Source organism: Zootoca vivipara, chromosome 7 (genome assembly GCF_965207765.1).
Source record: "Zootoca vivipara chromosome 7, rZooViv2.hap1.1, whole genome shotgun sequence".
In the NCBI taxonomy this organism is placed as follows: Eukaryota; Metazoa; Chordata; class Lepidosauria; order Squamata; family Lacertidae; genus Zootoca; species Zootoca vivipara.
Genome location: NC_142590.1, coordinates 73,118,800 through 73,142,604, shown reverse-complemented (window position 1 = coordinate 73,142,604; position 23,805 = coordinate 73,118,800). Strand labels below are relative to the sequence as shown.

Below are 23,805 nucleotides of genomic sequence, written 5' to 3'. Positions count from 1 at the left end.
TCCGAAGCTGGCATCTTTGACTGCGGCATCTTCCTCTCCACTTTCTCATCCCTGCCTTTGTTTCGCTCTTCCTCTCTCTCTTTTTAGAAGGCACTTGTTTGATGCTGCGCTGCGGGGGTTCGTCCTCTGATTGGTAGGGGTGCGCATTTCAAAGGCCCGCCGGCTGGAGGAGGAGACGGCTGGAGTATTATGCTAATCGGGAACGAGGGACCCGCCTCCCTCTCCCCGGCCGTACGAGGGGAGCCGGGGCTGAACTAGAGCGAGCCGAAGAGCGAGGAAAGGTACAAAAAGAGAGACTTGGCTGGCGAGCGCGGAGCTCCAGCAACAGCGGGCGGAGATCCTCGCCTTCGCTTGGCCAGTCTCGATTTGGGGAGAGGATCTTTTCCCCGCGCGCCTTAGAAAACTGGATAAAGAACTTTGCGTAAAGGAGCAAAGCGCAGCTCATCTTCTCCCCTGAAGGGTTTTTTTTTCCATCCTCCAGGTTTCTTTTTTCCAGTTTGGAAAGCGAAGAGCAAACTGGCTCCAGCCAAACGTCCTTCGGCGGATCCTCGGTGAGGGGGGAAAGGGGAAGAGTTCGTCGGAGCCGCGCATCTCCCTCGCTCTCCCGGGAGAACATGAACAGGGCAAGGCGATTCTCGGCGGGAGCTTTCTCTGGCGCGTCCATCTCGCTGCTGTGTGCCCTGCTTGGCCTCGCCGATGCCAAAGGGACCTATTACCGCCACCCCGTGCCCATCCCTTACGGCAACCGATACAACCTCTACACCTCAGGATCGAGCCCCCAGCTCACGCCGGGAAAGCCCATGGGGAAGCACAAGTAAGCGCTGCGCCTCCCTCCTCCCTCCTTCGACTCACCGAGCTTCCTCGCGCGCTCTCCCTCCTTCCTTCCGTCCCTCTCTCTTTTCTTCATCTCAAAAAAACCCGGGTGGGGAGAAAGGATGGCGAGGGTCTCCTCATCCGAGGGACGTTCCTAGCACAGTGGCATTACCGGTTTGTGGCAGTTTCAACCACGGGGCAATTCCACGGAGGGATGTACGTCTGGGCGTGTATGCACAGATGTGCGAATAGATGGACAGAAACAGACATATGCATGCCTATCTAAATAGATATAATGCGATATGTCCAACGTTAACCTTACTCAGAGTAGATCATTGAAAATAGTGGGCATGACTAATATAGACTTATTAATCTCAGTGGGTTTGCTCTAACGTAGTTGGATTACGACCTCCCAACTCCAAACGATGGAAGTTGGGTTATTTCTACCTCTAAGACTCGATTGAAGTTGCTTTCTTCTCCTGGTCAGTCACGTACATACTTTCCCCCTCTCCCTCTCCCTTTCCCCCTCTCCCTCACACACCCCTTTCCATTTTTCCTTCCACGAAAAGCGGATCTGCCAAAAATTCATATGGATTTTAGCATTCTGGAATGCTCAAGGAAAGGGGTGGGTCGGTGGGGAGATACTGCATTGAATGGCGGGAAGGGTGCCCCTTTTCTGGAGAGGAAAGCTTTGCATTGCTTTGCTTTCTGCGCAGGAGAGCTTCTTTTGCAAATAAAAGGAAGGATGCAGATGGCAGGACTGAAGGAAAGGTTTCTCTCTCCCCAACCGCGCCCTTCCACCCATGCATCCATCGCTGATGGTTTTTCTCTTCCTCTCTCACACACATACCGACAGCAAAGGGAGATTTTCCGCGAGCACTTTGGCTTCTAACTGCAAGCCGCAGGTGGGGAAGGATGGTTTTCCAGCCAGCGCTGCCCAGTAACCTTTTGCCTGACTGGCTAAGGACCTCTCTCTCTCTCTCAGAATTACTCGGACTGAATTCGTCTCCTAGCTGGGTGGAGCCAGGCAAAGTTTGCACAGTGTTGGAGGAGGAGCGAGCGCGTTGGAGGGGACATTTGGCCGGGATCAGGCCTCTCTGCCAAAGGCGGAGGGGATCCAGGCGGTCAAATCCAGGGTAGCAGCAAACCCTGAATTGGACTTACTTTTTTAGATATGGGAACAAGATAATTCCAAGGGAAGAATGCAGTTGTTTCCTGGCGCGCCCCCTTACAGTGCTGAAAATTCTTGGAAGGGGGGAAACGTGTTTCAAATGTGATTTAAACGTATAGTGTGCACTCAGCCCTAGTCTTGAAGGAAGGTCCTGTTGATTGTTTAAGCAGAAGTCACCAACGTGGTCACCCATGTGCCTTGAGAGCTTGCCCTGGTGCTCATGGGGTCCCCTCCTGCCACTCCCTCTCCTGATGAAATTAGGCATGAAAGCAGCATTATAGTGTAGCAAATATAATCTGTTGTGCTTTGTTTCAGTGTATCTGTGGCACACACAACTATTTCTCTAGTTTGCAGTGCCCCCCTCCCCCAAGGTTGATGATTCTGGGCTTACAGTTACTATAAGGGTAACAGTGAAGTTATAGATGGAGGACCAGTTCAATTCAGTTGTTCATATTTATCACTGATTTGGCAATTTTAAGTTGGGATGTGCTTCCAAACTTCATAGTTTTCCTCCTTGCAACTATGTGAGGTGCAACATTATGCTTCTCATTTAACGGGGAACTGAGAGCACTTTCAGGGCTGAGTGGAATCAGAAGGAACAGGGAGTGGGGAGAGAGTTTCAGCCTAGCTTAATAACCTGCTGGTAGTCAAGATTAAATTGCAAGTGGCAGTTTATTTTGGGAGCATTTGCTGCTGTTGCTTTTTATGCCACACAGTAACTTCAGCAGCATTATCTATATCTGGACAGGACAGTTGCACACATGTTTTTTGTGTTTTTTTTAAAGCAAATCAAAGGCATTTCACAGAATCATCAACCTGGAAGAGACTTTGGAGATCATTTAGCCTCCAGATCATTTAGAATCTGTGATGCAGTGTGCAAAGGTCACATCCCCAACACACGTTTAAAGTACATGGTTCCCCACTAAGAATCTTGGGAACTGTAGTTTGACCTTTCCCCCGGAACTATAATTCCCAGCAGCACTCTTAACAGACTACAGATCCTATGAATCTTTGTGGGGGAGTCATGTGCTTTAAATGTTCTCTAAATGTATGGCGTGGATGTCACCTCAACATCCCTGGAAGGTGGCCCTCCACGTTCTACTGAAATATCTCTGGCAAAGGAGATCCCATCACATCCCAAGACTGCCAGGTGTGTGCTCACAGAAAGCTGCCTTATGCTGAGTTGGACCATCAATCCATTTGCTCAGTATTATTGCAGCGGTGCTTCTCCCAAGTTTCAGACAGAAACCTGGCAATGCCAGGAATTGCACCCGGGGCTTTCTACAGACAAAAAATGTGCTGTACATTATCACTGGCATGTGAGTCCATGTAATAATTTGTAACAATTGCTGCTCATTGTGTAGAAAACTTGGCAGAAGTGCTGGTAGTCCTGACCAATAGTCACAAAGGGTCTGAAATGGAGTCAGGGGTTAACCTCCTGCTCTCCTTCAATGTCCAATGAGCATCCTGGGATGGAGGCTGAGAGGTGTGCACTTGCCTAAGAGGCTGGACCCAGGGGTCAGCAACCTTTTTCAGCAGGGGGCCGGTCCACTGTTCCTCATACCTTGTGGGGGGCCGGACTATATTTTGGAAAAAATTATGAACGGATTCCTATGCCCCACAAATAACCCAGAGATGCATTTTAAATAAAAGGACACATTCTACTCATGTAAAAATATGCTGATTCAGTTAGGGCAAACAACACAGAATTAATTTATGAAATTTCCTGCCCTGAGATATGGTGGTAGCTTATATGGCTTAAAGGGGGATTAGAGAAGGCCATGGAGGAGAGCCTAATCAATGAATACCCGTGTGCAGAGGCAGCATGTCAATGGACTCCAGTTGCTGCTGGCAACTGCAAGTGGGGGGAGGGGGATGTGGGTTTCCTGGAAGTATCTGCCTGGGCAGTGTGGGAAATGGGATGCTGACATAGGTCTGATGCAGGAGAGCTTTTCTTAAGTCTTGAGCATGGATGGTTGTGGGGGTTGTTATGTGTGGATGGTGGGGGGTGGATGAGAGAGGGAGAATGCATGTGGAGTGGCCGCCCCCCCCCCACTGCTGGGGCTTGATAAGATCAGGAATTTCACCCTGAGACTTCTGATTTTGACTCTGTCCATTAGACTGCAGTAGTAGTCACTGAGAGCCCACTTCCTCCCAGTGTTGTAGCAGCAAATTCAGAAGTGCAGGGTCCATTCATGATGGTCAACAGCCACACCCCTTCTGAGAGTATACAGCCTAAGATTATACTCACTGCTATTTTTATAGAAAAAGAGGTGGCTGGAACTCACCATGAACGCCTTCCTTGTTCTCTTATACAGTGGTACATCTACTTACAAATAACTCTACTTACGAATGTTTCTACTTACGAACGGAGCTCCATCTGCCATCTTGGAAGAGGTTTAGATAGGATTTTTTCTAATTATGAATTTTTAGATAGAGTTGCTTCTACTTACGAATTTTTTCTCCCAATGCATTCCTATGGGGTTCGACTTACAATTTTTTTCGACTTACAAATGTGTGTTCAGAACGCATTAAATTCGTAAGTAGAGGTACTACTGTAATGGCAATGACGCCCACCTGAGAGGTGCTGGAACTGAGTTCTGGTGGGTTCTGGCTGAAAAAAGAAGATTCCCTGATCATATCATCATCTTTTAAGTATACAACAATAATAATTGGGGATGCATTGCAACAATGGGTTCAGATCTCCATGTGTTGCTTTTCAACTAGATCTACTATTTTCTGTGCACATATGTGGGCGAATAATTTGGAGTGCTATCATATCTTTCAGAATGACTTAAGCTGTGCTTTCCTTGAAGTTCCATTGTGCAAAACAGGACTTGCCCACCGTTCTCTTGAAATGGAAGCACCTTGTGTTTTCAGTGTTCCTGACTACTTAGGTCCAGAGCAGGAATCCCCAAACTTTGGCCCTCCAGATGTTTTGGCCTACAACTCCCATGATCCCTAGCTAACAGGACCAGTGGTCAGGGATGATGGGAATTGTAGTCCAAAACATCTGGAGGGCCGAAGTTTGGGGGTGCCTGGTCCAGAGCATATTGTGGCTAAAAGGCTCCCCATTAATTTTTATTAAATGGCTCTAGAATGCTGGAGACAGGAACCCTGCTGCAGATATGGAAACACATCTTCAACCTCTTGTGACTCTGGACCACAACACCATGACTTCCTCCCCGATCCTTTCAACACTGAGCAGTTTACATTGTATTTCAAACTGCAGCAGACAGTATACTCATAGATGGGATATGAGCAGACTGTAGGCATGTAAGCCGTGGATAGGACTGGGAACTGCATGAGGATGCCCACTGGAATCCATGCCCTCCCTCTGTCCTACCAGACTATCATAATATTATTATTGTGTTCATATTCCATTTCCAGCTGTACATCAAGTCTGCTGGTAAAGCCTCACATCTTGTCTCCTGCTGTAACAGCTAACCTCCTAAAGGCTCAGACTGTCTCGCCACAGAAAGTGTCACACTTAGACTGCAACAATCCTAAGCATGCTTTTGTGGAAGTAAGTCCACAAAACACTTAATTTTGAAAACTATAATTTCTGTGACAGGGCAGACTGTGTATGCCACCTAACCTGCCCTACCCGGACCTCTTAAACTAACCTGCTGATCTCAGGTGCAGCCTGATCAACCTGATCAGTTTTTGTATGTAGAGTGTATGATATCTTTGTTCCAGGAAGCAAAGTGCCTTGGGATGGTTCCATTGCTCATGTCCTGCTTGTGAGCATCTCTTAGGCATGCCAAACTAGGCAGGTCTTTGGTCTGATCTGGTAGTCTCTCCTTATGTTCTTACCAAATAATACCAGTCATTTTGGTTGGAGTGGGGTAAGGCAGTGGAGGTGGGCTATTGCCTTTCTGCACTGCTTGGGGGCTTTTGGGAAGAATTCAGTTGGTGACCAGTAGTCTGATCCGGGCAGGGCTGCTCTTGTGTTCCCTGAATGTCTTCTTTGACCTTGGGACGCATGAGGTCTTATCTGCTGCCTGCCATAGCTACATCTAGGTACATAGCTACATCCTACATCCTACATCTAGGTACATCCTACATCCTACATCTAGGTACATCCTACATCCTACATCCTACATCTAGGTACATAGCTACATCCTACAGCTAGGATGGGGATCCTGGGAAATCCCAGACGTTATTGGATTCCAGCTCCTATCAGCTCAAGCCAGCATGGCTAATAGGCATAATAATGTATAATAATTTTTATTAATACCCTGCCCATCTGGCTGGGTTGTGATGGGAGCTGTTTTCCAGCAGCATCTGGAGTGTAATTGGACACGGATGCAATTGTAAATTGGTTTATTTTTATTACACTGTACGTGGCAGCTTATACATTGTAGGGATAACTGAATAAATAATAATAATACCACATGTGCTGCCCATGCACTTTTTGGCGTTTTCTCCTTTACAATGCAAGTGAGCCATCCCTTGCATTGACACATTCTTCCTTCTTGACAGATGGTATTTGTGTTTTGTTTTGGGGCATTCCTGCCTAGTATGCACACCCACACTAAAAGGGCCCCTGAGTGCCCCGCTGCATCCTGTAACCATCCCCATCGTGTCGTCTTTTACTCAGTGTCCCATCTTTCCCGTGGGTGGTGCTGCTACGGAAGACAAAGATGCTCCCTTTGAGCCTGGCTGCAGATTGTATAGTTGTCTGGAGCTATTTGTCACCTGTTGAGCCCAGCCACTCAAGGCATGTGCTCATTCGCTCTCATTCTCCCTCCAGTCTGAATAGCTGCTGTTTCAGCTGAAAAGTGCTTGGACTACATAAAATGAAAAGTCCAGGCTCAGCGTATGCATGAGAGCCTGACCTCTTCTTTCTTTCTTTCTTTCTTTCTTTCTTTCTTTCTTTCTTTCTTCTCTCTCTCTCTCTCTCTCTCTCTCTCTCTCTCTCTCTCTCTCTCTCTCTCTCTCTCTCTCCTTGGAGACTTTTATACTTGCAGTGTAATGATTTGATTTGTGGAGAGATAAAAAGCATGAGCCACCCTTCATTGTGGCAGTGAGCAGATGTGAAGAGCTTTCATTCCATCTGTCTATTCTATCACTCCCTCTGACAGCAAGCTCAGGTGGTGAACACTTACAGACATGGAGCCACAATGAGGTCACCGAGGAGAGAGCAGGCAGTATTGACAATGTTAAGAAACCCCAAGGTTTGCCAGGAGTTAAGAAAACCCAAACCCAAACTCTCTCTCTCTCTCTCTCTCTCTCTCTCTCTCTCTCTCTCTCTCTCTCTCTCTCTCCACACACACATGGGGCAAAATCTTTCTCCCCAAACTATGAGGACTGAGCATGTTGAGTAACGACAGTGGCTTTATATACCCATACACTTAAAGCACAGTTTAAGCACATGACTTCTCCCAAGGATTCCCGGGGACAGCAGTTTACCCCTAACACAGCTACAGTTAACACACTTGGGTTCCCTGGATTCTATAGGGGAAGTCATTTTCTCCAAATGTATGGTGAAAATGCAGTCAAGTTTGTTGATTGTCAGTTGCGGGATGGGGGGGGGGTGTAGAAAATTGGAGTGAATAGAGTACAATGTTTATCCTGGAGAAGGGAATAGCCAGTTTGCTGAAACGCTAAACAATAAGACTCTTAATGGAGATGGGGGTGCCCTTGTTCCATTCTTTTCCTGTCTCCAATCAGCATCCTTTTGTTCCCAGTACAGCAGCCTCCACTATCCCACTCATAGTGGGCATCTTTCTTTGCAATGGCATCATCATATGAAGCCCATACATTTCTTTGGCGAAGCCTGTAACTTATGCTTTTGTAAGAAATGCTGGGAGCAATTTTAAATGGACTAGAGTTGGGAAAAATGTCAGGAGGGAAAAGTCTCACCCAGGCTCATTTTATATGGGTATCTTAAGAGTTCAAACTTTAAGCTTCAAATCTATTGTGTGGACTTTTGATTTGGGAGTATATTTTTTCAGTTTGGTGGATGCAGGTTTGTATAAGTGTGTAAGAACTGCCTTAGTGGATCTCATAAAAGGCCCATCTATTTTGGCAACAGTGGATGAACTCCGCTTGCAATATATATATATATACTTTTAGCTACCTTCCCCCACTCAATATTTCCCAATAAATCCACTGAAGATTTGCAGCAGTTTCTAATGCTGAGGAGATGTTCAGGATATTTTTTTTCTTGTCCTTTGCTATGCATGCCAATTTTCCTTTCCTTTTTTCTTTTTAAACTGAGTTTCGTTACTATCAAATTGCAAACACATGGCATTCCACTGGCAAATTGTTACAGCGGTTGCTCCAGTATTCCTAACTAGGATTGCAATGAATGCATTGTATGTCAAACCCTCCCATTTCAGATTTCCTGTATTTCAAATCCTCAGGTGTCAGATGCACTGTGTATCAGGTCTGATAAGGACTGTATTAGCATTTCCTTTCAAATGATGAGATCTCAAACGGGAGACCTGTCCCTTGTTCTTACATCATTGCCTACTAGAAACAAAACTACTATATTTGACATTTCCAGTGAGATCTTACACCTTCCCCTGAATAATATCTCCACTCTCAACATCCTGAGCTTCATCTCTTCCTATCTGCCATGTCACAGAGACCTACTATCCCCATCTTTTCCCTTGATCCCTGAATTCTTTCTCCTCTCATAGTGCCATCTGCTATAGCCCTGTGTCCTTAATCCTCTTTTGCAGTTTTGCCATCTTTTACTCACCACATCCTGAATTTCTCATCATATCCCATATGTTTTCTGTTTGCGTCCAAGAACGCTGGTTTAAAATACTGTGTCAAGTCTCCATCTGTCCGGCACTATACACCTGCAGTCTTCCCTCACTGTGACCTTTCTTGCAGAATCTATCCTGCCTTTGATTGCTTAAGCATAGAACCATAAAAAGCCAAAAGATGATTTAGCCCCATGCTTCTGCAGCTGGGTGTGACTTTCAATGCAACTCAGCCACTAACAAGAACAAATATTATTTCTTTTTTCTGTTGTGTGGTAGTCAGCTAAGTCTATAGACTATAAATTATTGGACCTAATTTAGTCATGCTCATTGATTTCAGTTGGTCCCCTCTGAGTAAAACTTAGTTGAATAGCACCCATGTTCTTTCCTTTCTTTGGCTCAGTGGTATGCCATCTCCTGGGGTGAAACAGCTAAAGGGTTCTCTGGGAATAACCAGTTCACTGATCTTCTTCTTCTTCTTTGAGAGCCAGTGTGGTGTAGTGGTTAAGAGCGGTAGACTCGTAATCTGGGGAACCAGGTTCACGTCTCCGCTCCTCCACATGCAGCTGCTGGGTGACCTTGGGCTAGTCACACTTCTCTGAAGTCTCTCAGCCCCATTCACCTCACAGAGTGTCTGTTGTGGGGGAGGAAGGGAAAAGGAGATTGTTAGTGGCTTTGAGACTCCTTCGGGTAGTGATAAAGTGGGATATCAAATCCAAACTCTTCTTCTTCTTCTTTTGGTTATTCCCAGAGAACCCTTTAGCTGTTTCACTCCAGGAGAGATCACCCTGGCAAATAAGTGGGCAATTTCAGGCAATACCTGGCCTGGAGCTTTTGGAAGGGGTTTGGGTGCCAGATCCAGCAACCAGGTGTTTGACCAAACCTTGCTTTGTTTTGAATGCAGGAGCTACTGTGCGTATGTGGTGCATAGGAATGTAACTTGCACCCTTCAGGATGGAGCAGAGAGCTACGTGAAAGCCGAATATCACAAGTGCAGCTGGGGACCCAAGTGTCCTGGGAAAGTCCTGTAAGTAAATGTTGGGTTCCAGTTGTAGCACGGTGGGGACTACAGAGGACTATCGGCATCTTCCGACATGGTCAGAGGAAGTGGTTGCCTCCATAGCAACTCCTGTGGATTAAATGTCATAATAAGTAGCAGCAGATGTCCGACAAGCATGAACAACTTTTTCCCATTTTCTTATCAAATCTCCTCCCCTTATTTCTCTGCCATTGCATTCTTTGCTGCCACAAGGGTTGAGCAAATGTGCCACATTTCTAGGCACCATTGGCTTAGCTGCTGTGATGTCACAGAAGTTAGATCTAGTAAACTAATTGCTAAGGGTGGACTTGGGGGACCTTGGGAGTGGAATTCTCATCATTCAGTGCTTAAGAACTGCCTATGCGCCATGCTCGTTGTAGTTGACAAGATTGATTAAGCGACTTTAGAGCTTGCAATGGAAAACCATTGAACAGAGACAGACAGCTGACACTTGCTGCTTGTGGTATGTGATGCTTTATTTAGGGCAAACCAGGCAGCAGCTTCCCATGCTCCCATTGGGAGTTTTGATTTCCCATGTCATATTTTTAAGTGACAGAAGTGCTCTTGTATAGCGCAAGCTTAAAAATTGGAAGGGTTCTTATGCTTGCCTGCTTCCAGCAAAAGGCCCATGCTAGCCAAGAGTCCAAAAACAGCTCAGCATGACCGTGTATTTCTTGGAAGCTCACCCAAATATAGCATAAATCCTTCGCATGCTGTGGAGTAGGTCCAAAGCACCGTGAGTGGAAGGAAAATAGCCGTCAGCACCATTCCACAAACACTTGCACAAGAGAGTTCATGCGGTGCTATCAGAGGTGGGTTCAATAGCAGTTCTTGTGCTTCTGCTTGCGCAAGAGAAAACACAGTTAGGAGAACATCTTTGGAGTTAGCTTCACCATTTTTATGACCAGGTGGAATACAGTTCTTCATTGAGCAGGCAATGTCTTCAGTATGCAGAAAGGCACTTCCCGATTCTATATTTCTAGACAAAGGAATGGCAAACAGAGCTATGAACGTGAATGTATCAACTCAGTACTGCATATTTAAGGCTGCTATGCTATACACACTTGATTGAGAATAAGTCCCTTGGAACTTGGTGGAACTTACTTCCAAGCAAATGTGTTTAGGGCCAGGCTTCTAACAGATGGATTTCAGCAGCAGGAGTAGGGGTAAAACATGCAAAGCTCTGATAGGGACTTACCAAGCTTTCAAAGTGTCTAGGGAGAGTTTGTGGGATGCGGGTGGCACTGTGGTCTAAGCCACTGAGCCTAGGGCTTGCCGATTGGAAGGTTGGCAGTTTGCATCCCCGCAACGGGCTGAGCTCCCGTTGCTCGGTTCCAGCTCCTGCCAACCTAGCAGTTCGAAAGCAAGTAGCAAGTAGATAAATAGGCACCACTCCAGTGGGAAGGTAAAACGACATTTCTGTCCATTGCTCTGGTTTTGCCAGAAGCAGCTTAGTCATGCTGGCCACATGACCCAGAAAAACTCTCTGCAGACAAATGTCGGCTCCCTCAGCCAGTAAAGCAAGATGAGCGCCGCAACCCGAAAGTCGTTTGCGACTGGACTTAACTGTCAGGGGTCCTTTACCTTTTTTTTTTAAGGGAAAGTTTGGGACAAGATAGTTTCTGCCTGAGTTTGTTAAAGATGGAGGGAGTTGATTGAGAAAAGCAGTTCCAAGCCAAGTTAAACACTTCTAGTTGCCCATCTGTGCCAGATCTGGTTGGGCAGTTATATGTAAATATGACATGCTTCCTAACCATTTTGGCTATTATTATTATTATTATTATTATTAGGGGGTAGAAGTTTGTCTACAATACATCCAATTAATTAACCCACTGAAGAAGGAAATGGCAGTCTTTCCACCCTGCCCAGTTAGGTAATTTTAGACTCTGGAGTCTTACAGTACAGAGACGTGAGTCTCTTTAAAAGGGAACATGTTCACTTACTTCAAGCCGGCCTCTTGCTCATTCTGCTGAGTGGGACCCTGGGCTCCTGCCCCAAAGTCCTACTACCATGGCACCACCATCCCCACCCTTTCATAACAAGCACATGGTATATTTTTTTAAAAGGATGTTGTTTTGAACCAAGCAAGTCCTGCCAGTTGAACTTTCTACATAGCTTGGAAGACCGAGAAAGAGATGTAGCTTTTTCCAGCTACTGGGGCCACTGGTAACTGTTTATCCAGCTGCAATAAATACTTCCTGTTGCTGACATGTGGAGTGGAGTTTTTTGCACTTTGAAATGACTTTTTTTTTCCTGAAAAGAAGCAGCCTCCTTTCTAAGTGAAAGCAGCACTTAAGGGCAACATGGCACGGCCGAGGCACCTCTATGCCAACTGCCTTCCCCCTTTAACCCGCAAAAGGTTCTGCTCTCTTTACAAGCCTGACTCCCTGCCAAGAGAAAGAGAGGAGAGAAAGAGAGAGAGGTGGGCAGTGGCCCAGATGTCTGCAGAGAGCCAAGCCGATGGCTCACGCCAATGTTGTTGTTGACAGTGGCTCAGCTGGGCAGCTTTCTCTGGACTCAGCAAGATTTCCAAGTGGGTTTATGTGCACCGGAGTTGTTTTCTTTTTTAAACTACCGCTGTAACTTGGAGGCTTCTGCAGGGAGTCATAATTTGAAAGGCCTGCATTCTCCAATCCCACTCATCTCAATCAATGACAGAGAGAACAAACAGACATTTACAGCAGGTTCTGGTACAGCCTGGAGTTCTGTGGCAGCTTCCCAAAAGGACGCTGCCAGAAAAGGAGCCTCTTCCAATGTCCAGTGGCTCACCGGAAAAATAACAACGAACTCATCCAGTCCTAAGCACATCACCGCAAACAGTTATCATAGGAACATTACATAAGAAGGGCCTGCTGGATCAGGTGGAAGGGCTGTCTATTAAGCCAACAAACCTGTTTGCCAACAAACCTGTTTTGACCTATAAAGCATTCAACAGCTCAGGACTGCAATACCTCAAGGACCACCTCTCTCCATATGAATCTACCTGGACCCTGAGATCATTACCTGAGGCCTTTCTTCATGTGCCTCCTCCACAAGAGGTCCAGAAGGCAGCAACACAAGACCAAGCTTTTTCTGCAGTGGCTACTCATTCGTGGGGTTCAGCTGGTGCCTTCATTATACACCTTTAGGCACCAGGCGAAAATGTTCTTCTTTAACCAGGCCTTGGGCTGATTGGCATCTGATACCCTTCTAAATGTGCTGTAGAACGGGAGTCTCTTGGGCTGTCTTTTTGTTTTTTAAAATGCATTTTCTGTTTTTTTATGTTGTGATTTTATGTTGTGAGCTGCCCTGAGATCTACGGGTATAGGGCGGTATCCAAATTTAATAAATAAAACTAATTTTTAAAAATACATGTACAGTGGGACGTCGGCTCCCGAACTTGGGAGCCAAACGTCCCGGCTCCTGAACAAACAAAAACCAGAAGTAATTGTTCTGGTTTTCGAACATTCTTTGGAAGCTGAACACCTGGTGTGGCTTCCGCAGCTTCTGATTGGCTGCAGGAAGCTGCTGAAGCCAACCAGAAGCTGCACCTTGGTTCCCAAACTGTTTTGGGAATTGAACAGACTCCTGGAATTGATTAAGTTCGGGAACCAAGGCTCCACTGTATGGGAAACCCAAAAGCAAGACATGGGTCCAACAGCACTCCAGTGACTTCTCTTCGGACAGTGGTTTGGTGCCTCTGATTCTGGATGACTAGTGGCCATTAATAGCCTTATTCCACCCCTCCCACAAACTGGTCTAATAATCCCCTTTTAAAGTCATCAGATGTAGGGAGGGGAGGGGAGGGGAGGCGGTAGTTCTTGTGACAAAACCGGCACTGAGATGTAGTGGGTTAAGCCAAGCCGTGATGCCTATGAGTGCGTGGCAAAGTGGTCCTATTTCCATCATGAACCAGCACCACTTAATTCCTGCAAAGAATGAAATGTTGTGCATCTGATCCGGGCTACATCCAACCTAATCCACAGCATTTTCTAGAGGATTACCATTAGCCTTACAGATATGTAAAAAATTAGCTTAATAGCATGAAATATGCGTGTGTGACAACAAGGAGTGGGGCATAATCTGCCTCGAAGCATCTTGTCAAGGATCCGCATAGCCGATTCGTTTTGTGTCCAAACTTGAACCAATTGGCTCGACTCACATTATTATTATTATTATTATTATTATTATTATTATTATTATTATTTATTATTACTTTAGATTTCTTACCTGCCCTTCGCACCTTAAGGTTCCAGGGCAGGTTAGAACAATGTAAGGATACAATATCAAAATTGGCTAAAACAATTTACAAGCAGAACAACAGAGTGTTGGTCCTAAAAATATGCATCTCAGGGTCAAAGGGCTAGATAAACAGGTGCATGTTCAGCTTACAGCAAAAACGGCATAATGAAGGTACCAGATGGACCTCTGTAAGGAGGAAATTCTACAGTTTAGGGGTTTCCACAGATAACAGCTCCTCTCGGGGTGCTGTCACACACACACACACCCCAAAAAACCCTGAGGTTGGTGGCACTTCCATGTGTCCTTGGCATATCAGAACCAGATGTAATTGACAGTCATCTGTCACAAGCACTTTCTGGGTCGGGAGAACCAGTCCTTCAGTATACTGTATATGGTACATGCATACACAGGTCCACGAATGTTACAATCTATGCATCTTCAAGGGCTGATTCTCACATGGATATAAATCATAAATGTGGTGATCCTAAACTGATTTATTGGCAGGTAACGCTCACTGAGAGCAGTGGGGCTTCTCAGCAAACGTGCTTAGGATGTCTCTGGCAGTGTCATAACACCTGGTGATATATCACTCAAGGTCTGGCAGCTGAGCGCATGGGCTGCCTTCACAGGAAAATATGACAGTGTTTTGAAGTCGTGTTACATGAGGTGAAAAGCTCTGCTTTGATCAGCGACAGCCGTTTCAAAGACAAAGCTCATCGCTTGTTATTACACTCATCAGGTGATGTAGTTGGATGTTCTCACTGTAATGTCCACTACATGATTGTGGAAGCCCACTGCATTTTTAAATACTTCGTTTTTATTTTATTTTTAAAATGTGTACATGACTAGAACTTGAACCCCAAACCACCCTAACTCATTTATTTGCTGCTGCTGCAGATTTTAAGTTCTGATTGTTAGATTGGCCCTTGAAAGCTGGCCTGCAGCTTTTGAATTGTCAGTGCAAGTTAAAGACCAAAATGGCTCTGGAGTGCTGGTTAATGTTGCTTGATGCCTGAGCTCAGTGGGGTTTCATATCAGACTGTAAGCATCATTTCTGCCTTTGTAGATCACATTCCTTTCCCTAAGCAGTGCAAAATGTGTTAGGCTTTATGGGCAAGCTACATGCAGCTATGTAGCTGTGCGTTTGACTTCAAAAGACAAAATCAATAATGCAAAATCAATAAAATATTACACACACACACACACACACACACACACACACACACACACACACACAACCAATCCCTGCATTTAAAGACATATCTATGTACCTGTGTATCTTTTTATCTGGGGATTACATATTGCTCTTTAAGCTGCTTTCTCCAATCTCTGGTTTATGAATCCCAGATGATTCAGTACTACCTCTTAGAGTGTCTTGAGATTCTCCACTTATAAATGCAAAAGATTATCGTTACCATATTCCCTGGGCAAAGGATCAACTGGGAAACCCTGGCCTGCGAGCGCTCCAGTTGGAAAACAGCCTTTACCAAAGGTGTCGTGGGCTTTGAAGAAACTCGATCCCAGGACGCAAGGGAGAAACATGCTAAGAGGAAGGCACGCTTGGCAAATCCACACCGTGATCAACTTCCACCTGGAAACCAATGTCCCCACTGTGGAAGGATGTGTGGATCCAGAATTGACCCATTGTTAAAACCGTGTTTATGGAAGACAATCTCACTCGGATGAGTGATCGCCAAAGAAGAAGTACAGGCAGGGCATACAACTGCTGAGCAGCTGCTGCCCTCTAGTGCTGAAAGACAGCACTTTTAAGGTTTAATATCATGTGTGTCTTAGGGTGGAGAGGCAGATACATTTTCCCCACAGAGAATCATAGAAGGTTTGAGAAGAGAGAGGGCTGAGTGCATCCATCAGTTTCAGTTTATCTCAGTTTCTCATTTCTCCATCCTTAAGTTCAGCCCTCCACATTTCCACATCAGGCTGCACTTTTTCTCTCTAAAAAAAAAAGCCCTCCTAAAAATTCACCAGCATTTTAGTTTAGATTTCCCCAACATACAAACAATTTCCCATAATATAATGCTGGATGCTGGACTTGACTGACCGTGGATCTGATCCAGCAGGCTTATCTGATGCTTCCATGTGAGGAGAGATATCGTTTTCCTATACAAATTACAGTCATTATTTCTAAATTTGCTCTATACGTATAAATTACCAGGTATCGCACTTTATGTATGTGTTACTTATCACCGATGCAAACTGTGTGTGAGCGCTGTCAAGATTTCCTTGACCTACACATTATGGAAGCTGGGACGCAGAGGTACAGCTCTTAATCTTGCTCTGCCTTCCTTCCTTCAGGTACCGCACGTTCTTCAGACCCAGGTACAAGATTGGCTACAAGACAGTGACTGAGATTGTGTGGAGGTGTTGCCCAGGCCTCATGGGAGAAGGATGTCACGACAGTCCCACTGACCAGCCAGGGCTTCTTCCCCAGCACCCCAGTCCCAAGTTGCCTCCTACTCAGAAGATGTTCCCAGCTCCTAGAGTTCCCCCTCACCCCAAAATTCATGCAGACTCGTTTCCGGGACCAAAAAAGAACCACTACGGTGAGTCGTGGCTTCATTTAGGATTGTCTGTTGAGTTCCATTCACAGAATCCAATGGCATGGCTGACGCAGGAAGCTTGTGGGCTAAAGATGCAGATAAACAAAACTTCTCAGCTGCCAAGAAGGTCCCTGCAGGGCAATGCTGTTTTTCTAGAAGAAGAGTTGCTGGAACTCACCATGAATTGCTCTCTTAGAATGGCAATTGCACCCACTTGAAAGGTGCCAGAACTGAGTTCTGCCTGAAAAAAGCCTTGCTGCAGGGGATGATTGAGGGCCATAAGCTGTACAATGTGAATCATGTCCTGATCCTTCTGCCCTGGTCCTTCTCCGGATGTCGCTTTACAGCAGGACTGGGGAACCTTTTCCAGCCCAAGGTTCATATTCCCTCAATAATAACCTTACTGGGGCTAAATTCCAATGATGGGCTGGGTGACTGGGGACAGTGAGCGTATCGATGGAGGTGGTGCATATTTTTCTACATTTCAAATGGAGAAGTCAGATTACCTTTATCCTCCATCCAGGCAAGTGAACATGCCCTCGGAATGGGGCCATTGTGCCACTGATTATAACTTAGGTTTGCTTCTTCTTGTTTATAGGTCGAAAAATGCCTAGTTTGTTTGGAGACCGACTAGATCGGCTAGAGGATGAAATCAGACGTCTCTCGCAGTCTTATGACACCCTACACAACATGGTGAATGGCCTGGGGGACCATTTGCGGCTTGCCATCCAGGAGGACACCAGTAAGATGATTGGATCGCTGATGAACAGCCCAAGTGTGCCTGATTCAACCATGGGGTTTGGAGTCATTCCCGATGGGATTGTGGATGCTGCAGACAAAGCAGACCTCTCCCCTTATCCGCCAGTGGGTGAGATCCTAAGCAAAGTGACTGAGATGAGTGATTCACTGAAAACCAAGACTAACTTGCTGGACGAGGTGCATGGCATGGTGCTGGACCACGATGGACAGATCAAACACCTGCTGGAGTCAGCCCGGCCTTCTCCTCTCACCTCCATCGATATGCTAGAAGAATATGTGGACAGCAGGCTTAGCAATTTGCGGGTGGAGCTGCTGGATGGCTTTGAGAAGAAGCTGGTGAACATTCAGAGCACATGTGATTACCGGATCAAGGAAGTCCAGCAACAATGTGAGGAAGAGAAAGCTGCCAACCTCCGTCTTCAGCAGACCCTGGATGGAAAAGAGCTGGAAATCAAGAAGGAGATCTCCCAGCTGGAAACCCAGATCCAAGGGCTGACCGTTGTGGAAAGCTGCTGTAGCAACTTAAACTACCTCACCGAACGGATGGATATCCTAGAGAAGGGCTTGCACAGTATTTCTGAGTCTCAGAAGAATCTACACTCCAGGTTGGACAATGAACTCTCCACTGTTACCTTGGGGAACATAGTTGAAGGGCGCTTTGAGGACTTTGAAGCCAGGCTGAATTTTACAGAGAGGGAAATGGGAAGTTGTTGCTCCAGTGTAGAGGATAACATGAGAGGTCTGTTGGGGTCAGAGCTGGATGGCACAAGGGCATTGTTTGAGGACAAAATGCGAACCTTTGAGGAGAGATTTATAACCATTGTAGGAGATGTGAACAATGTCAGCTCCACCGTGGCGATAGATGGAGCTGTAATGCCCCTCTTGGAAGAGGAGCTTGCTATTATAAGAAAGGGAACAGATGAGAAGTTAGAAGTACTCCAGAGTCGGCTGACTGCCTTAGAAAGCACGTGCTCATTGGGTTGCATAGCCACCTCCAAAGATGTAGAGATTTTTCGCACAGAAATCGAGGACTGCCAAAGCAAGAACCAGGATTTACTGCTCAGAATGGACAGCAACTCTGACCTTCTTCGGAAACTTAATGCTACTATCCTGGAAATCCAGAGGCGGATTGAAGAGGAAGCAGCTGAGTCCTTGCAAGGTGAGATCACTCTGTTGAAGATCAACCTGAACACCATGAGCAAGTCCTTAACTGGGCTGAAGGATTCTGTTTCTCAGTACTCGGACACGGTGCTCCATGTCAACTCCTCTTTGGACGAGCGCGAGCGCAAGATAGAAGATGAGGTCCACTCCATTCAAGAGAAGATCAACAACCAAGGCTCCCAGCTTCTGTTCAGCAACAAGCGAGTCCTCAACCTAAAAGGAGACCTTGAAAGGCTCAAGTCCAGAATCATCAGTGATTTGAGCAACTGCAAGAGTGTGGCTCATGGCCTGCAGAAGGAAGTGCTCCAGTTTGATGACCGTGTGGCCCAGGTGGAGGACATGTGTGGCAGACTGGGCATGGTAACGGGAAGCCTGGACCACATCAAAGGTGAGCTGGAAAATAACGCAGGAAGTATGTGGGGCTACATGGACCATATGAACGCAACCTTAGCTGCCCACTCTCAGGAAATTAATGTACTCAAAGATAACTTGTTGGACTGCCAGGCAAAAGTCACAGAACTAGCTGAAGACATCAGCCTCTTAGAAACCAAGCTGCAAGGCAACCAGCATTAGCTATGTCAAACCCAAAGTACAACTAACTTATATCATGCAGACTCCAATGTGATGATACCAGGATGTTGTTTTATTTTTGCGGGGTGGGGAGGTTACTAAATGTTAAAAGCTGCTATAATCCCATCTCTCATTTCACCCCCGAAAGAACGACATTTTCCTGCTACAGTTTAAGCTGTACATTTGCCATTACTGTATTCTCTGTGGATATTTAGCAGCTGTATGTATGTAGCAAAGTGCCTTCCCATAGATGGGGTCACATTGGGTTACATTTCCAATATGCTGTTTCGTTCAGGAAGAAACTGGAGAGGAGACAGACCTAATCTATAGGATTATTTGCTTTGGGAATAATGAAAAACCTACTATTTAAGAGCTGGAGCAAAGAAAATCGGTTCTTGGCCATTATATCTATCTACTAGATGCAAAAGTCTGGTTCACGGACCATTCTAAGCAATACCAACTTTGAGAAACACTTTGGATTTTGCGAAGACTTCCCCCCATTTCCGTATTATACATTTGTACAAAACCTAGACTGGAATTCTTCATGGCAGCATTGATCGATACAAGCATAAGGAACACTCAGTTCAGAAATCAACAGGTATTGTATGGGTTCATTCAAGAAGAGACCACCCTATATTCACTATCTCCTCCTCCATTGCATTCATTGCTACAAAGTTCAGGACAGTTTTCTGACAGTTGTTGTTCTCAAGCACTGTGGGTGCAGAATGTGCTTTGTACGAAAGAAGCGGTGGGCAGGCTGAATGCACCACCTGCTTAGGACCATATCTGTGTCCATAAATGCATGGGACACCTGATCTGGATTCAGTCCCTGGGGGAGGCCATAGTTCTGCCTGATCCCCCACCTAATCTGCAATGGGAAAATGCTCTCCCATTGAAGCAAAAGGGGAGCAAACTGCTGACACGGGAAACTGGAGGAGAAAGGGTTAATACCTTCCCACTCCCACACGGAGGCCCTGATCCTAGGAATTGGGCTAAATAATTGCATTAAACCTGCACTGAAGGACACAAATATGAAGCTAATGTACCATCGAGTCTGGCCCTTAGGTGGCTTCCTGTAAGCCTAGAGACTGGCAGAAGGAAGCACATGAACTTCTCCTTATGGTGCTGTAGGAATGCTATACTGTCACTCCCTGGGAGACATGCAGGTCAAAAGATAAAAGACCAACCTGTTTTGAACAAAGTTCTTCTTCAGGGACACGCTTGAACACACAATGGTAGTCCTATGGTTGTAGCCAACTAAGTTCTACTCAGTTTAGCTCCACTGAAATTAAGGAATGTGTTAGTCAGGTCCATTCATTCTTATGAGTCAACTCCGCATATGACTAGTACTGGATGCAGCCCCCGGTGCTCTAGAAGCACAGTGAATCATTGCATGCACATCTGACGCAGTATTAAGGCAGCTTCTTATGTTCCCCTTATGGGATGGGCAAGAAAGTCAACTTCTAGCAGGTGTTCATATAAGTAGCAGCACATTGTGAGGGGCCTCCACCATTTGGATTCATTTCACCAGCTTGCCAAGTCCAACCTGCTTTAACTTGAGCTCCCTGTACCAAAGGGTGAATGCCCTTAAAATGATCAATGATCATTCATCTAGCCCAGGATGTGAGTGGCATGAGGGGGAGTGAGGATCTCTTATTGGATCTGGAGCATGTTCAAGTGAAGCTATTCATTTGTCACCATCTCAACTGCAAAGGTTTTGTTTTTTTGTTTTAAAGACGTCAGTATTTCTTTAGACAAAGCATTAAGTATTCAGGGGGTTCCTGAATACTTCATAACCTCTACCCTCCAGCATGGCAGCTAGGTGGTAAACACGTCTACTTTGAAACGAGTTCCATGGATGAAAATTACATTCTCATCCAAGGAACTGAGGGCTTATCCACACCTCCATTTTGCCCAGCTGACCTCTGCTGGGGAAACCCAATATTTAGTGCTGAAATGGAACAAACGGCAATGGCAATCCAGGGATTGTCGTTTGTTCTGATTTAAAGCTAAAAAGTGAGTTTTCCAAGGGAAAGGAGCAGGACGAAAGCTTCTCCAACCTGCTTCCTGCCCAGTATTCTGTTTTCAGTTGTGGCCAACCTTATATCATAGGAAGCTCACAGATTTTCCCCAACATCATGCTACTAATAAGGGAAGCATCATTTGTTTTTTTGGTTTTTTAAAAAACCCTTTATTCAAAAGTTCTGTAGCCAGTGGCCATCACTGAATGCTGCAACGATGGACTCTGCAACTGACTCATTTCACAAAGTGCTTTCTTATGTCTATCCCAACGTCCTCCTCAGAACCTCAGCTTGGGGTCCTTGCATGTTAAGAGATGGAGAAATAAAAGCTCTGCTGAATAACTTGCACCCGTAACCATCTTGGATGGTGAAGCAGTTTATCCATGGGAAGATTTCATATGCACCCTGTCATGTTTCAATCCACTTACTGTGTGTGTCACCCCAAGCCCGCATATTAACACAACCATGTACAGCAGGTGGGGCTGGCTGAAGACATTACCCCCAGCATCCATTGCGTGCAACTGCCCCACTTTGCCTAATGGTAGCGCTGGGCCTATCAGGGGTGAGGAGAAAGAAATCTGCCCCATTGCCATACTAATACTATAGGCATACAGGGCAGCACAACAGCAGGTGCATTTAAATATGACAGGCTGTGCATTGGATACTTACACTGGTGTTTCACCAATAGGTCCATATTACATATAAACTGGGCACCAGTTTGAAATGGAGCTAGAGATCAGACGGGCTATGCAAATCCTGAAGAAAGAAACTCCTTATTTAAAATAGGAGTTTAAATAGTATCACAAAAATCAGAAACTATCCTCATCTACAACCGATTTCTTGTAAACTGCTGGTTGGGACTTTTCTGTGAGCAGAGTTAGAGAAATAATGGTTATGTGACTATCTCTCAGCAATGGTGCTAATGTCTGCATTTATTTCTTAGCCGGGAACTTGAATCTTTCAACATTTTTCGCAGTTATCTGTTCTCTTAGTTTAAAGACTAAATCACTCTGTGGTTGCTTTCAAGAAACAGGGCATTGTGTCACTTTCGAAGACAGACTCTTACGTTCAATTGCTGGTCCTGATGGGGTTTCTGCCAATGCTGGTAACAGATCCTGTTCAGTCCAGTTTGTATTTTTTTTTAAAAAAAGATATTGTACATTTTGTTCAGATTGTAAAAGTTGAATGACTGTTTGTACTGTTGGGCAGGAGGGAGAAAGACTCTCACCAAGGTTTCTGAGATTGGATTACTGTATCATCTAAACATAAAGAGCCACACACAAAAAAACCCACCTACAAAAAATGAGTTTTGAGTTACTGAGAAAATCAAACAACACCCGTCTAAAGTTTGTTTTCCAGATTGCTGGTGGGATATGTGGGTTGCTATATATGGATAAACAGGTGTAGGTTCGTAGCAGTTACAGTATCTACAGCTCTTTGCGTGCAACCACTGCCCAACATTTTCACCACTTGCTGCTCCTTGAAACCTGCAAGATGCCACTTCCTGCATCTTCTTAGACATTCCCATCTAGGGCTCTGATCCTTAAGAACCAAAATCCAAATGAGCTGATTGCATGAGCATTGTTTTCAGTTGTGTAGACCTAGTACTGACCTCCATATTGGCCCAATAGAAGCATAGTTCAAATAGCCTCAGCCTTTATCAGAGCAAGGATTGCATAGGGGCTAAAGGCAGAGTTACACATGAGGGAGGAGATTATCTCTACCACCCTGGGGTTTTTGTTTTTTTGTTGGGCTAAAAGCAGCAGGGAGATTAGAGAAGGGAGAAAAACCCATTTGGATCAGGTCTGTAGCATGGATGGGAAAGTGCTTTAATGGTTAGCAAAACAATACTGAGCTTGTATACAAAGTTAAATGTCCATGGCCAAAAGTATTAGCCATACAGAGGGAAAGATTAATTGCATGGCTAATGGAAGTTTTGGCAGGGTGTAGTGTGGGCAGACCAACCAGGGGCATGACAACTGGGGGAAACAGCATTATAGTGAATGGTTAGAGATGATGGGATTTGTAATTCAGCAACATCTGGAGAGGAGCACAGCAGGTTGCTCATCCCTCCCTTAAGAGATTTGACTTGTGAGTTAAGCAGAAAGACCCCACTACAAATCTCACAATCAGTTAGCCTTTGGCAAGCCACTCCTTCTCTCAGTTGCATTTTGTCTTTTCTCTACTACAGCAGCCCTACGTACAGCAGCAAAACCAAAAACCAAAAAAAACCCCACATATTAGGGGAAAGAACATGTGCTGAACGCAAACTACCACTCATATCTGCTTGGAACGTGAAGGTTGGGAGGCATGCAAAAGGGCTTTGAGGTTTCTTTCTACAGCCAAGGGGTATATAAATTCCATGAAAAAAAATTACGAAATGAAAGGGGGAAATAATTTTGCAGATAAGAGCACTTTCCTCATGCTTGTTGTGCCCGTTCTGGGCCCGCCTGTAGCTAATTAAAGGGCCAAAGTGTTTGTCCATTAAAAAAAACCAACCTGAAATATTAGATTGCTCTCAGCAAGGAAAGATGTCTTGCGGTTGTTTTTTCTGAAGCAGAGGTAAGTGCAACTTGGGGGAATGGGAAGCAGAAATATTTCCAATAGAAATATGGCAAAAGAATCAGTCTTCTGCTTCAAATTGTAGCCTCAGAGGCTTCAACATAAAGAAAAAAGAAACGACATAGAACTATATATAATGTAGAGTTCCATTCATAGGCTTGAGGTAAAGCAAGTCAACCCATCAGATTTCCTCCAAATATGCTAGCATTTT

At 45.3% G+C, this 23,805-nt stretch overlaps 1 protein-coding gene across 1 annotated transcript; it reads left to right on the top strand.

The window, feature by feature from the left end:
- The first annotated feature begins 231 nt into the window (after positions 1 to 231).
- Positions 232 to 22,348, top strand: EMILIN3 (elastin microfibril interfacer 3). Its single transcript, XM_035122484.3, has 4 exons — positions 232 to 814; positions 9,608 to 9,730; positions 16,277 to 16,524; positions 17,120 to 22,348. Exons 1-4 carry the CDS (start codon positions 615 to 617, stop codon positions 19,012 to 19,014), a joined length of 2,466 nt encoding a protein of 821 aa, XP_034978375.2. The 5' UTR covers positions 232 to 614; the 3' UTR covers positions 19,015 to 22,348.
- The last annotated feature ends 1,457 nt before the right edge of the window (positions 22,349 to 23,805 follow it).

Coding starts and splice junctions, on each gene's coding strand:
- EMILIN3 (XM_035122484.3), top strand. CDS start 615: ATGAACAGGGCAAGGCGATTCTCGGCGGGAGCTTTCTCTGGCGCGTCC. Junction 815..9,607: donor AAGCCCATGGGGAAGCACAA/GTAAGCGCTGCG, acceptor TTTTGAATGCAG/GAGCTACTGTGCGTATGTGG. Junction 16,525..17,119: donor ACCAAAAAAGAACCACTACG/GTGAGTCGTGGC, acceptor TCTTGTTTATAG/GTCGAAAAATGCCTAGTTTG.